Source organism: Eretmochelys imbricata, chromosome 10 (genome assembly GCF_965152235.1).
Source record: "Eretmochelys imbricata isolate rEreImb1 chromosome 10, rEreImb1.hap1, whole genome shotgun sequence".
NCBI lineage: Eukaryota > Metazoa > Chordata > Testudines > Cheloniidae > Eretmochelys > Eretmochelys imbricata.
In genome coordinates this window covers 70,865,393-70,880,984 of record NC_135581.1, presented here as the reverse complement: position 1 = coordinate 70,880,984, position 15,592 = coordinate 70,865,393, and the positions used below count along the sequence as shown (strand labels likewise).

Genomic DNA, 15,592 nt, shown 5'->3' with positions numbered 1-15,592 from the left:
GGCAGGAGGGGGGGGTGTCAGAACTGGCAAGCGTGCTCAGCAGAAAGTAGAAAATTAACAGGTGCAAAGTTATTTGTGAGCAGAGGCGTCTGATAAGTGGGTGTGAATGTACGTGTGAGAGCACATGCATTGGTGGTGAGTGAGTGCCTGGAGCTAATCCAACTATGGTTTTATACCATGCTTGTCACTGCAGTACACGAGTGAGCATGCATACGTACTCAAATGAATGTGTACGTAGGAGGGCGTACAAGCAAGAATGATGGGTATGTTATTGCAATACATTGGCGGGATAGGCTACATATAAATGAGTGTGCACAGGTGCACAAATGAGTGTGCAGGTAAGTGTGCATGTGCCCAGGGTGGCAAGTGAGCATATACACATCCTTGCTGCAGCCAAGTAGCGTTCAGGGTTAATCATTATTCTAGTGTGGAAGAGTTTGCTCCCATACTGCTGAAGTGGGAAAGATCAAACTACCCTTTTCTTGATGGACGGACAGGGCTTCTGATGAGCAACAGCAGCCTGGGGTGCTAGAGTTGCTCCAGCCCAATAGGAAATATGCTGAAGGCCTTTCCCTGCTTTGCTTCTTCGTACAGCTTACAGGCCCCCTTCATAGAGCTTTGGCTCCATTCTAAAATCACCTCAGGCAAGCTGACACCTTTGGACACGCCAGGATTAAAGGGGCCTCAAGAGTGACTCTGGAGCCAGAGGATGTGTGTTTAGGGGAAGGCTTTGCTCTCTGCTTGATGTCTGTATATGGGTCTCATCCCTTCATGAGCATTGCCTCCCTACTGGCAGGTGAGTGTCACCAGCACATAACTGAGTTATGGATGAGTTAATGGTTTGTTTTCTAATGGAAATGGATTCACTGTACTCGGGAGCGTGGCTTCTGGATGCAGCATCACCGCCACAGCTGTGCTGTCAGCTTCAGTTCCTGGTGCGGGCTGGCGTTGTGCTTTGCTGCCTTTGTTCTGTTTTGTTGCTACAAACATCTTCAATAAACACACATTAAAGTAACTGGTAGGATCTAACTTCCTCAGAGCCCATCCTCACAGCTGCAGGAGGTGATTTGGTTGTATGCAAATAGAGACAGCATGTGGGTCACATTAGGAGTAGGGCGGGACTGTCCCACCAGGCACTGCATCATTGGCTACCACAATGCTTTGCAATGCCTGCAGGGTTTTGGGAGAGAAAGGCAGGACAGGAATTTTTCTCCTTAATTGTTTGGTTTCTCCTGAATGGACCCATGTAGAAACACCTGCAGTACTGGCCAACAGTCCTGGTATACGTGGTATACGTATACCTGGTATATGTGCACCTGCCAACCATTCCACTGCAGCCTGCTATTCCTTTGGCTCAATAGCAAGTTAATGGCCCATGGCAGGAAAGGCAGAAGACCAACTCCTAGTGGTGTTAATCCTGAGGGTCAAATTGCAACTCAGAATAGCTCTGGAACGGGTCTGGATGGTCAGTCTGCCACTCTCCGCCTGCGACTGGTTTGACTTCTCAGCTCTGGCATTTGTTGCCATTTCTCTCTCCCTTCCTCAGCTGGGTAAATGGGATGGAGAACAAATGCTTACAGATAAGGAATACTGGAGAGTGCAGCAGAGAGAGAGAAACCAGCTGAGAGCTGACCGTAGGTAGAGAGAGCTGGATGGGCAGGCCAGTGACCTTTCCTTTCAGCTGTCAGTCAGGAGAATGAGACAAAGGAGGTAGGCGAGAAGGGGTGAGTGGGGCCCTGCGCTTTCCTTATTCTGCCACTCTGCACTGCTCAGTTCTGCTTCATTGCCTGTGGGGTTTGAACATTAAAATCTGTTCACAAGAGACTGACATTAGCCCTTGGCATTCTAAGCAGTTTCCAGCAGAGTTTTTGCAAGGTTTGGAAGCAGGATTCTAGTTCAGAATCATGGAGGTTTTCCAGCTGCTAGAAGGCGAGTGTTGAGGTCAGGGTTTTTGCACAGAGCCAAGCCAGAAACCTCCTAGACATAAGTGCTAAAGAGATGGAAGAGACTTATTAGATCCAGCCTATACCCCTCCACCCACTTGTCAATGTAAGATCAACCCCTACAGTAAGATCTCCTATGTTTTGTGCAGTCCAGTTCTAAATAACTCTAGAGACAGGGTTTCCACCACTTCCCCAGGGAGCCTATTTCACATGTGGTCTCCACCCCACCTCCGAACCTGACCATCAGGACTGGGCAGCAGCCATCAGTGAGAACTCTTGTCCAGGAAAGCTCAAGAGGGTTTCTGGCAGTGGAAAGGCTGGCGGCTGGACAGCAATGGGAAAGCAGATAGAAGAAGTTCTTGCTGGGGGTAGGGGAATGGAGCGCTCTGCAGCAGTCTGATCTAGAGGTGACAAAGGCATCGATCATGACAGCTAAATTCACATCCAAGAGAAACAGGCACAGCCTCCTAGTCAGATCTAGATGGACAAAGGCCCCTTGACCACTGCTATTCTTTCATCCTTTAAAAGCATCTGGGAATCTAACCCGACCTTCAAGCTGTGAGCGGAGGTAATAAAAAATGAACATAGCCTCAAACTGGAGGTATAGCATCAACTCAGTCTCATCCTGCTGCTTCCCCCACTCCCCATAAACACTTCTGTCTAACTGGACTAAGTGTCAGCCAGCTCACTTTCATCTATGCCCCAGCCTCACCCAAACTCTGAGACACCTGATCACCCTCCCTGGGTTGGTGGAGATGGAGATGCACAATTAGGTGTCATCGGCATATTGATTAGGCCTCAGCCCAAACCTCCCCACTAAGTCCCCTAATGACCTCAGAGACACATTGGCCGCAAAGGATGGCAGCATAGAATGCTGATGTACCCCACAAGAAAGCGCCACGGCCAAACCTCTGAGAGAAGTGAAGGGAACTAGAGTCTCTGGGAAGGTTAAGGCTTTTCCGAAGGAGCAAAGAGCTGAGTCAGTGCTTGTGTACATGAGCGTCAGTAGGACTTGCAAAGGGTTCGGGGGGCGGGGGGGAGGGATTCAGTCTACTCGGAGGCTATGTCTACTATAATTCAGTTACTCTGGGCTGCTCATTAACAGTTAAAGGGCCTCTGTCATCAGCTCAAAGTTGGCTCAAAATTTATATTTGGTGGAAATAAGTTTTTGCAAACCCTAACTGCCCCCAGAAACGTTTCCTCTTCTATTAGCAGTGAAAACAGTTGTTTCCATACAAATAAACTGCAAACATTTGCAACCTAAGATGTGAATCTTGGAGAACCTGGGAGCAAAACTGATTACAAGCAAAATGGAATGGACTTAGTCAGTTTCCGTTGTCCAAGCTAGAGAAAATACAACTGATGAACAAAGAGCATCAGCAGTGAGGGGAAAACTGGATTTTTAAAAATCCTCTCTCATTTTGACTTTCTAGTGTTATCAGAGACATAGGGGAGGAAATCCATTTGTTTAAAGAGAATGATTTTTGAATGGATCACAGATTCCCTTTCAAACTTCACTCCAAATGCAAGATAAAGACAGAGTGATGTGCGGAAAGGCTGCTGATGGTGTCTTTATTGTGTGATTCGTCTTGGTTTTCCTGAAATACTTCTTTTTAGCCGATTACCATGTATTTACAGTTAGCGTAATTATATCTAATTACTTAATTAGTGTGAATATGTGTAATTACTAACTTAGAATATGCAATTATGTCAGGGCAGCCTGTAATAAATGAGGTTGTAAAAAACCCCTCATTAGTACTCTATAGAAGGACGTCGGCTCCACCCACATGGCGAATGCATCGCAGTGCTGAGGCTGCACCAGTCCCGACAGAGGAAAACAAACCAAACAACCGTTGTGCCCAGTCAGCAGCAGCAACAAAAATCAAACCAGGCTCTGAATAACTCCAGCATTGCTGTTTTGACTGGGGCCAGAGCATCCTGTTCTGAGAGAGCAGCCCCAACCGACCCTTCACCCCAGACTCAAACTGAGCATTGCCGGAGTTTCAGAAAAGTTCGGATTCCTTCTTGGAAAGTATTTTTCATTGTTGAGGCCTTTTCTTCCTAGTTCTGCTTTGGAACCACCTCAGAAAAGCCAGTTTTCCTCAAGAACAACTGCTCCTGGGATACTGCTGTTCTGACAAAACAGGAAGACAACTGAACGTTAGCTACCATGTTTGCATAGAGCCTGATGGGACAGACTCAAGAAGTTCTAATAAATAATCACCTCAGCATAGCCCGTGTTTATTACCATTATCAAAAGCAAGGTCAGCCTCCAAACCTTTTCATCCAAAACATCTCTGAAGCTTTTAGATCTAAGAAATTTCCAGCTTCTTCCATCACCCACCTGGAATTAAGAGTCAGGGGGCAAAATGGATCCTTTTTACTCTGGGGAGGACTGGCAAATTGGAGCTAGAGTGGAAAGTCTCCATTGCTGTCAACAACCACAGCTGTTCATGGTCAAAACAGTGACATTTGTCCTTCCTACCAGCATCAGGGCACCGCATCAGTGTTAATGTCTCTTGGGCAGACATTCTTGGGCAGATGATTTTTTCTACCATCATGTGGTTAATTTTTGTCGCAAACTGCAGTTTCCTGCCCACAAGAACCGACTGCCATTTTCAGGAAATGTTGGAGGGTAGAATGAGTCACGTTTTGCTTCAGCACCAGCATCACTCATGGGATGGAACCTTCTGACCCACTGCATGCTGAATTCTGATGAGTTCCCTTCCATACGGTGCCCTAACCCAAAACAACTTAACTGCATTTTAGAAAAGAAACACAACTATTTCCAGATGACAGTGAAAGCACAGATTCATCCATGCCCATTGCTCTTCCGATACCCTGAGATCTCAGTAAGCAGATATGCTCACCTGATCCCTGTTTAGTGTCCCAGAAAAAAGGGGCTCTATATTGCCACCAATTCCTCTGAGATCAATATGCCCCATCTTAAATCTGACACTCAGTTTAACCCCCTGCAGGTGAGTGAGAACGACTGAAGCTGAAGCTTTGTTTATTAAAAAAATGCATACTTCCGAGCCATGGTGCTGATCGGTGCACACAGAGTTATGGCCGGAAGGAGCAAAGGGAATGGCAAAGGACGGAAGGGGGCAGAGTGCGAGGTCCCAAAGGGTCAATACGTCCCAATACAGGGACAGGGTGGCATATTTGCTTCCAGGCCCTTTCCCCAAACCCACATCTAGGAAAGGAAGAATGACTCTTCCCTTCCATCTCTCTAATTCTGGGAGCAGCAGCAAGTAGGTGAGTGAGAGAACAGCCCTGGTCTCAGGAGCTCCGAGAAAATCACAGGTGAGACAGAGAGCTCCAGCATCCTTCATCCTACTGATAGGAAAAAAAAACCCAGCACATTCATAGTCAGAAGCAAACGTCTGTCTCCTCGCAGACAGCAGTAATTAATGGGCCTGTAAGAGTACCCCCCACAGGACAAGTTTGTGCAGAAGCAGCAAGAGGGGGCAAAGCTTAGCAGGCAGCAAGCCACTTTCCATATTTCATCTGCAATTCCATTATGCAGAACTAAGTGGCTGGGAATAAACATCCATCATTCCCGCATGATAAGCGATGTTTGTTAGTGCAGAGGGTGACGGAAATCTATATCACACCAATGTACTATTAATATGGCATTAAGCACAGAGAGTTTTCTCTCCTCACTGTAATTCAGTAACAGGTGTCTGTGTGTCCTCAGCCCAAACACTCGGCATCACAGCCAACCAGGGAGCAGGGCCAAGCTAAAGAAAGAGAGAAGCCACGTTCCAAAGTTTATAGACGATGCGTTAACAAAATCTTGTCTGTGAATCTGAGCTCTACAAGTCATGTGGGGGCGAATGCCATTGCTAGTGATGGGCTTCATAGTCTAATATCTAGCTAGTGGACTTAGCAGGAAGACAGTGATCAGAAGGGCAGGGGCTAACAGCCACTGGTATGTCCAGGCATTGTACCAGCCCCTTTTCTGGATAGACGCTGCTGGGTATTAATAGGCTTGCCTATCTAAAGGGCTTCACCTCTCCTTCACAGAGGGGAGGGGGAGGAGGGGGAAATATTTTGAGAGGAGCAAACCGGAGGTCCAATGTGTAAAATGCTGGGTGAATGGGAACAGTCACTCACCTCCAGCCAGACCCAACATGCTAAATGAGGGCTGGGCAGAACAGCTTGGGTAAAATAAAAACCAAATGGAAGCTCCAAAGAGTCTGGCTGGTTTTATTTACTGTAAAGGTGAACTATAATACTTTCCAGGGCTCATGCAACACTGCTACTGAAGTCACAGGGTGTTTGGTCTGAATAAGAGCTGCAGGATTGGGCCCTAAATTATACTAAACTAACGCCAAAAACATGGAGCTCTGCAGATGATTCCAGGCAGATAAGCAGAGGGACGTGCTTTCCCTATAATCTGTTGTGCGTATATTTATTGACAATGTTAAATTCTCCCCACATAGCCCGGTTAAATGATCCAGATTCCAGCCCCTCGTGGTTCTGCTGCATATTGAACTGTTCAGATCTTAATCAAACGGAACCCGTGAAGCTTTTGGACCATATTCTGCTGCGATCTACTTCCCGGGCAGCCCCACAATATTTAACCAAACCCCCAAAACTCAGAGGAAATTGAATCCTTTGATTTTCAACCACCACCACTACAATGGTGCTTACACACCAAAAGAGTTGTACTATGAAATACCACAGATTACAGAGATGAGAGAGAAATGAGAGAATCAAAGCCATCAGAGTCTGCTGAGTGTTTTGAGATGAGGTGCTATAAGCAATATAAAACATAAATATGATACAGAAATACCACACTATTTGGCTCCTTCTTCCTAACCAAAACACTCCACTCCCTCCCTGTATAAACTGATCAAAAGAAATACATTCAAATACAAATCAAAGAGAAAGCCAAGCACAGTAACTGGATATGCCCCATTGCACCAGTGACTGAAGTGCAACAAGCAGCAGTCCAGGACTGGAGGTCCAGCTCATGTTTCTCTCTATCAGTTCGTGTGAGTGTCAGCGATAGGACCAGTCCTTGACGTCTCAGCCGGAGGGGAAGAGGATGCTGTTCAGGGTTATCTGATTGCAAAAGACGCGGCCATGGAGAACCAAGTTCCTGCCTAATGTTCAGTACTGGGTGAATTTCTAAAGGTTTGGAAGTTTGATTCCTATGAATACCTCAAAGCTCAGCTGCTGACTCACATTTTTCCAGCCTCCCGAGTTTGCAAAAACAGACTGGGAGTCTGGCTCTCCAGCAAGATCCCTGGTACTTCCTGCTTCTGGTCAGGCCGGGAAGATGGTGACAATAACATTCCTTGTGACATTTTGTTACATCCAACCCTGACTGGAACCATGAAATGCAAAATATTCCAAGAACCTGAACAATAAATGGAGTGGGAGGCGGTTGCTTCTAGGAATTGACAAAGGCCGAGGGTGCAGCGGGAGGTTTGTATCTGATCCACTGATTGTGCATGGGCTCCACATATTGAGGGACAGTGGCCCAGGAAGCAGTTGTGGTATGTGGTGACCAACAGTGCATCCTTTTTAATAGCCCTTCACTTTCACTATCAGAGTTTATGAGGGCTCCCACTAAGCTGGGCTGAACAGTTTATCACCTGGTGTGGAAGATATTTGCTATTTAATGGATGTTGCCCACAAAGCAGATTTCAAGCTTTTCAGAGGCCCCCCTGAGTGTAAGAAATGGAGTGTCCAAATCTGTTGCTCTCCTGCTCCAAGCATTTTCTGTGTATCTGCCCTACCTGTAGATACTGCTGTGTTTGCCCTTTCGGCTGCAGGTTGTTCAAGGAGGCAGTCCCGCTGCTATGAGGGTAGGGAATTGTTGGAGAAGGAAGGGTAGATGCATCCTTATCCCACAGGGGAATCAGGTCTCTCTAATGCCTTTTTCTCTCAAGTTGCACTGGCTCACGCCTCAGGTACAGTGCCCAAAGAAACCATCTGCAGGCTCCATTCTAGGCTGTCTCTGTCCCAAACAGGGAAGGTGATTAACAGGTGGTGGTAGGAGGATGAAAGTGGAATGGAGGGTGAGGGTGGGAATTCTCCTTCTGAAGCACCTACATGTATGTTGTGATTTTTGTGACCTGAGATTTACCTTTCAGTTCACTTTCATTTCTGGACCATACAAGACCCATTATCCTCCCCCACATCCACTTCTTCCTTTACCTCTTCCTCCTCATCCTTCTTTTTCCACCCACTCCTCTTCCCCCCACCCCGGCCCCCATTCTTGTCCTCACATAAGCAGAAGGATCCAGCTGGATAAGGCACTCACATGTGTCTGGCTTGTGGCAGTTGTGGCCCTGCCTGAAGTATTGGGGGTTCTCGATGACAGGGATACGGGTCATGCCGATCACCACCGTGTCCGGGCCAGCATCCAGCGACGAGGGTGTGGTGATGCCATGGTTGATATGATGGAGGGGGCTGGCAGAATCCTCCTCCCCGCTGATCACTGCCACGGGACCTAGAGCCATCACACACAAAAATGTCAGACAACACAATGAAGAGACAAGCAGCCCAGATCCCTGTGTGGTTCTTCTGTTCACTGTTACATACAGTTCACCTAGGTTAGTTGCGTCAGCTGGACAAAGAGTAATCTAACCTCCTGAACAGATTAATTATCCTGGGAATCTCCCAGGCAATACACGTGTGCTGGGGAGAGCCCGTCCCATTCACAATACCGGTGAGCGAGCCAGACTGACAATCCTGGAGACCAAAGTCCTCTCCCTCCAGAACTACAGCACAGGTAGCAACCGAACAGGCTTCAGCCCTGCCCTGGAGGGCCACCGTCTTTAGTCCCTGCCGGACATTTCGGCCTCTGTGGTGCTCATATACTACAGTGCTGGGCACGATATGAGACCCAAGATAGATTAAACAAGTAACCGAGAGCGCAGATTGGAGAAGCAGCATTCACAAATAGGGCTTCCTGGGTCTCAGGCTGTGCTCAGATGATGTTTCCCTCTCACCACCCATGTACACCTCCTCCTTCCCTTTTCCCCTGCCTGCATGCCCACAACCCCTAGATCCAGCTGATGTGCTTGGGAACCTGTGATCCACAGGAGTCAATCCTGAGTGAGCCTCACAAATTCTGTGAGTCCATAGGAGTCAATCCTGAGTGAGTCTCACAGTGATGGAAATGCACCTCCCTCCTTCCTAACTGTGTGCTGAGCAACCCACACCCTCTCCACCGGAGCCCCTCCAAAGCCAGAGCATTCACAGACAGAGGGAGAAGAAAAACAGCCAGTGCTCTCTGACTGCAATCCAGGGGAATCCCCCCAACCTTCTCCACCTGCCATCAACTTGTTGGGCTGCTCTTGCCTGAGAAGAGGCTGCAGGAGGATTTTCTCACCGGCAGAGCTCCTCCTTCTTGCTGGCACTCCACAGTGTTGGCTTCTCCCTGCTCCTCCTCTCTCTGGGCTGCCACAAGCACCCACAGCCAGCACCAGGAGCAAGCCCCAAGCATGGTGCAGAGCCAGGCAGCAACTGGAGCAAACTTTGGGCTGAGCTGTAATAGGCTCAGGAGAGTTTCCTCCCCATCTTCTCTAATTTGACTGTTGCCATCCCAGTTCCCCATTTGCTGCTCACTTCCAGGGATGCTTTATTGATCTCGCCACTCAGTCAGACTGCTGGGCAGCAGGTCTAACGGAGAAGCCTGGAGTCTCTCTCCATGCTGTCCTTCTAAGCCAAGGGCTCACACTTGTCACCCAGTGGGAACTGCGTGGTGGGTGAGCTATTGCAGCAGCCTGCTCAGTAGACCCTTACACACAAATAGCTCCCTCCCCTCCTCAACGCACCCACATCCACAGTCACCTTAACAGCCCAAACACTGGTCCCCCCTCCTTCTCAGACACCCCAAAATACATCTCCATCCATGTACAGCTCCCTGCCCTTTCACAAACTGCCCCCTCGAAAATACCACATGTACACACCCCTCTAACCACACATGCCCCAGCATGGGCAAACACACTCATCCTAACACCGCCAAATGGGCCCACTCAAGCTCCCCTCAGACACCCTAATGGCCCAAACACTGCAAACACACAGCCCACCCCCTGCAAAAACAGACACCCCCCCCCACATCCAAGCCTGCACATGCACGCACGCACACATCCAAATCCCAGGGTACGGCTGCTCTAACCCCTCCCCAACACCCCCCCATTTTCATACACAAAAGGATGCCCTGAAGAAAGGGCCAGGTGACCTAATAGCCAGGTCCAGCTTCTCAGACCCATAAACATTTTACAAACCTCAGTCATCACCTGATTTTTACAGCCCCAGTTGTAAAACTGCCCGTCAGCTTTCATGACGGAAAGTTGTCAAGGCCAGAAAACCTCATGGAACTTCAGAAGCTAGGAGGGATCATTATGAAATGTTCTTTCCACAAGCCCCATGATCACAACCACCATTTCCCCAGGCCCCTGGTAAAGCCCAAAATTGCAAGCTCCAGCCATCTGTCTTGCATGAATGGGAAACTGTGAGGAGCTTGGGAATGAGAAGGATCCAACGCAAGCTTTTGTAAGGACACATTCCTCAGCACCCTAATCAAACACGCTGTAATTTATTCAGACAAGGAGGGAAGAAAAATCCCAGTCATCTGGTGATGTATCTCTGCTGTTTTCTGGAAACTACCAGGGGCTAACAGAAGGTTAAGCCAAGATGAGCGGAGCCGCTCCACCTTCTACCTGCGCTGAGTAGAAAATGTCTCTCTCCTGTCACTAATCTATTGCTAATTGCACAATTACTTTATTATGTAGTGCTAGCAACAAAGAAGAGTGTCTTGAAGTCATTTTGCTCCCTTGGAGCTTCTGAGAGGATCCAGAGAATATGTGCTTCATTCAGACATTCTGACTGCATTAATCTATTCTGATTTCTCAGACTCCAAGTATTGTTTGTTCTTCCGAGTGGGATATAATAAAGTTATTGTGTAATTAGCAGATTTCTGGCAGGTGTTTTACTCACAAGAAAGAAGTCTCTCCCTTTATTGTGAGTTCCTTTTGGCAGGTTCTTGCCTTCTTTCAGGGCCCAGATTACCCTCAGCTCCTGTGATGTTACAGAAAACACAGCAGAATTCATCTCCCCTGCAAGATGCCTGCGTTAGGAGTACAGGTATTGTGTTTCTCCAAACACAATAAACAAAAAGCAATTTCAGTCTGAATGACCTACTTTAGATGAAGAGACCACCAGCACCACCACCACCATCCACACACCCCGCCAAAGAAGGAACAAAAGCAAAGTCTTTTTCATGGTAGGCATAAGTCCTCTCTGTCACAAACTGCACTGAGAAGTGAACACAACATGATGTCTGTCTCTGCAGGCAGGAGGGTGACATGCCCCCATTTAAGGGTGCAGGATACAGAAAACATGTCAATCAAGATAAAAGTGCCATATACTAGGATAGTAGACCAGAGTTTTTGCAGAGTCCATGAAGGTCCCACTTGCCCTTCCAGCAATGGTAGAGGCCACTGACAACCCCACGGGTGTCTCCAGGCAGCAGGATGTTTAGATTTGGGGGAGCTGATGGAGGTGCTGGGAAACTGATAGGAAAACCCATCCTCAGGAGATTCCTAACATGCCTCCCAGAGCAACGAAGCCTGGATAATGTCTCAAAGGTGGGACTAGCACCAAACTTTTGGGACCTATTCCAAACTGAGCCACAACTCTGAATCTTGAGACTTTCACCCACCTTTAATGATTCATAACAACTCATTGATGCTGTGCAATTTATTGGCCAAACCAGACAAAATGGAACATTAGTACACTCTTGAGTAAGCTGATGAGGGCTGTGGGGCAGGGGCAGGAGAAAAGGGAGGGGACAGTAACCAAGACTGCCCTAGGGGCAGGCTGAGATCAACTGATCCAGCAACAGACTTGTGATACTGCACTAGCCAACCTAACGGCTGTGCACAAAGTTGATTGTACACGACAATACACTTAGTCCAGGCAGCTCCGCAGAACACAAGAGGCTGCCTTCAGAGGGGAGCACGCCTGGTGACTCACTGGCTACTGTCTACCTAATGAGGTCAGCACTGAGGTCTTCAAACTGGTGCTCCTGTCCCTCAGGTAGAAGGTGAGCTTCAAACTGAATCCCAAGAAGGCAGAATGCAAAAGAGGCAGAGAATAACCATAGACATTAACGATAGACAAGACCCATTACTGTAGGTCACATCAAGCCCATTCAACCACTCCATCAACGTAGGCCTGTCCCGTTTAAATGTCTCAAGCAATGGGGCTTCCACCACTCCCCTTTTGGACACAAGTATCTCATGGCCTTACCTCACTGGTAGGAAGTGTTTCCTGAGAGTTGCTCTGCAGTTTCCTTCTCTTCATTCCATCCCCACTGCTCCTACTTCAAGCCCTTTTCGAATGCTCCCCAAAATACCTCCTGCTCCTTGATCTTTACACCCTTCAAAGGTCTTCATGGATTTCACTCTTAGCTAATTCTCCATAGCAGGCTGTCACCCATGCCAACTCTCCTTCTCCATGCTCAGCCCACTTCCTCCACTTTCGCTTACTCCTCCATACATTGGCAGTTCAGTGAGACCAGGTCCACTCTACAGAGTTCTGTCAGCATACCTGTGTCAGTCAGAGGGATGAAAAACCCCCAGCCCCTAGCTGACGGCTATGCCAGCAAAAACCCCAGGGCAGACACTGCTATGCCGACAGAAGCACAGCTAACATTGTTCCGGGAAGTGGTGCAGCTCTGTTGACAGAAATACTCCTTCTGTTGTAGGCATAAGCTACATCCGCACTAGAGGGCTCTGCCAGTGTAGCTATGCCAGCAAAGCATCTCTAGCCCGGACAAGGCCTCAGTCTAAACCAGGGGTCTCAATTTACCTTAGGGCCAGTGCCAGTCCTCAGATCCTCCCAGCAGGCCAATAATGTCACTGAAGATAGTGTTCAGAAAAGAAAATGTTTATATTGTATTTTTTATTTTGAATTTCTTAGAACTAATGAAACTATCATACAACGTTATACAATTCTTCGCCTGCCAGAGAGTTTTTAGTGTTTGCCAGACACCTGGCAACGCTTCAGTTCAGTCAGTTTGTTGACGTTTGGCCTCAGTGACCGAGCAGTTGAAACCTTCAGGATTGCAGGGAGGTGGGCATCAGACAGTTGTGTTCGGTATTTTGACTTGTTTAAAGTCATTGTGGAAAAAAGTGACGCTGCCTCCATGGCTGACTCTGCCCGGCAACTAATGATGCTGCCGCCATGGCTGACTCTGCCCAGCGACTAGTGATGGTATCGCCGCCCCTCTCCCCCAGCCAATGGGAGCTGCGGGGGGCGTCGCCTGCAGAAGACAGAGCTGGCAGCGTGGCTGTATGGGTCTTTCCCCCGCGGGCCGCAGTGGGGAGGTTCTTGGGCTGCAGAGGGCCCGTGGGCCGGGACTTTGAGACCCCTGGTCTAAACAGAGAGCATTTCTTTGGTTAGCACCCCAAATGGGCCTGGTGTTTAAAAGGGGGCTGTCAGGGATTCCTAAGTGCCAGTTAAGGGTCTTCATGTCCCAAGGCAGTAACGTGGTGTGGTGGTAGGACACACATCAGTGTAAGTGAGTAGGAAGGGTGGCTAAAAGTCATTAGGATTACACCTGGTCTACACTTAAAAGGTTTCCAATGATGTCTATATGGGATAGCTATATTGGCAAAACCCTGCGAGTGTCAATGCAGCTATACCAGCAAAGTGCTTTTGCCAGGATGGTTTATTCCAGTTTAATGAGTGAAATAAGCTATCTCAGCCAGACCACTTTTTTTGCCAGTACAGCTGTGCCTACACTAGGGCTTTTGCCAGCAAAGCTATGTCGTAAAGAAATATCCCACCCCTAGTCGAAAGAGCTCTGCCGGCAAAACCTTTCAAGTGGAGACCTGGCCTTAGAGGACACTACAGATGGCTCCCAAATAAGATGGGTTTCAGAAGCATTACTACAAAGGTAGGGCTTAGTTTTCAGAAATGCTGAGCTGCCACCACTCCAACTGCAGTTAACGGGAGCTGAGAGTTCTTGGCACTTCTGTCAAATCAGGCCCTCACAGTCAGTAAGAGAAGACACTAGATGCTAAAACTAAATAGAAGACAGGTCTACTGTACCAGGGCTCTGGATGGTTCAGGATATACAGGGCCTTTTGCTTCTTGGTCACTGGTTCCCAACCACTTCCATCACAGTGGTAAAGAGGTTTGTTCATTCCTTCTAATAACTCTCAGTTAAAACTATTCCAGGCCAGGATTTGAATCTGTGATCTTTAATTTTTTTTTTAAAGACAGAACATACTCAAAGGAACAGATTTTCCCAAATGACACGAGGGAACTGGGGCAGTACGAGGTTGCAGGCCAGAGGTGGCCCTGATTCAGGATGGACAAAGTGCTCCCTATGTGCTCCCTCCTGGCCGCTATGTGCTAGCAGTTTGCCTGATCCGTTAGTAACTGTGCTTTGGGATCCACTTTGATGAAAGGTGCAATGGAAAGTCAAGACTATAGTCATGATCATTACATATACAGTACACAAGACACACTGCCTGGCTTACACTGAAATAAAACCACCGAAAGACCTTGCTTTATCTCATCTCAGTGAAATTCACCCAGCTCCAGCAGACCCTGGTACACTTGTAGAAGCTACCAGTCCCCAGTAGCTTCAGCACCAGCCAACTCTGCTGGTCCATCACCATCCCCAAACACTTACAACTACTGCTAGTCACTGACAAAACAAGAACTGTCAGGGGTGGAGCCACCTGATGGTTACAGCCACATGGATAATGTATCGCAGAGTCTGCCTGAGCACACTTCCACCTCTTGCCGAGAATGAGCCTGCAACGCTTCCCCTTCTCAAGCCCCAGGGAGACCAGTGTGAGGGAATGCACCAATGGAGCTCACAATGCATTTGCTCTTACCTTTTGGAGGCACTTCTGATCCCTGCCAGAGCTGGAGACCAAGATACTTAGCTATTGGCTAGCGTCCAGCTACTTCCTCCCCAATAAACTCAGAAACCAGAGATTATCGGATTAATTATGTACAACGTTTACAAATTAATGTTTAGTGCCCTCCAAGCTTTCCTCTCATTCTCTTATCTTTTAATTATTTATCTTTGTTATTTTACATTTCTCCTAAATCTCCAGCTCTCTGCTCCTCTCTTAGATCTCTGCCTACCCCATACACCACCCTGTGCCCACCAATGGTGGTATTTCTTGTATTTTCTTTCACTCCCATTGCCACATCTGGGGAGCATAGGTCACTGTGGCTTGAGATCCAGGTCTCTCCAGCACAGAATTAATCACAGTTTCTCTTTGACACAAACTGAGGGTGACATGGTACCAGAGATGCAATGCAGACATACTGGACAGACCCTGGAGACATAATTGGTTCCAACTAGATACCGATAGCCTTTCATATTGTACCTGCGGGCTTGATTTGCTCTGCCACTCATGATATATACAATCATCAATAGCTCATAGAAATAAACCAGGTATCAATAATGTAACTTTTAAACACTCTCTTGAGTATACTGTACATACTGTAACTGCTAACCACGTACAGGACACTGAACTTACAATGGACGATACTGATGAAAGACCAAATCCTGAGATCTTTACTTGGGCAAATTTCTACTGATTTCAGTGAGAGATTTTCTGAGTAAGGACTGAGAAAAACTGAACAAAAAT

General features: G+C 47.7%; 1 protein-coding gene across 5 annotated transcripts in view; it reads right to left on the bottom strand.

Moving 5' to 3' along the window:
* NTRK3 (neurotrophic receptor tyrosine kinase 3) overlaps window positions 1–15,592 on the bottom strand; it is a 311,454-nt gene that overhangs the window by 111,125 nt on the left and 184,737 nt on the right. For all 5 annotated transcript variants that reach the window (XM_077827898.1, XM_077827899.1, XM_077827900.1 and 2 more), the window contains one exon: window positions 8,224–8,412. In XM_077827898.1, the coding sequence (XP_077684024.1) occupies window positions 8,224–8,412 (189 nt within the window). The remainder of the gene's footprint in view (window positions 1–8,223; window positions 8,413–15,592) is intronic.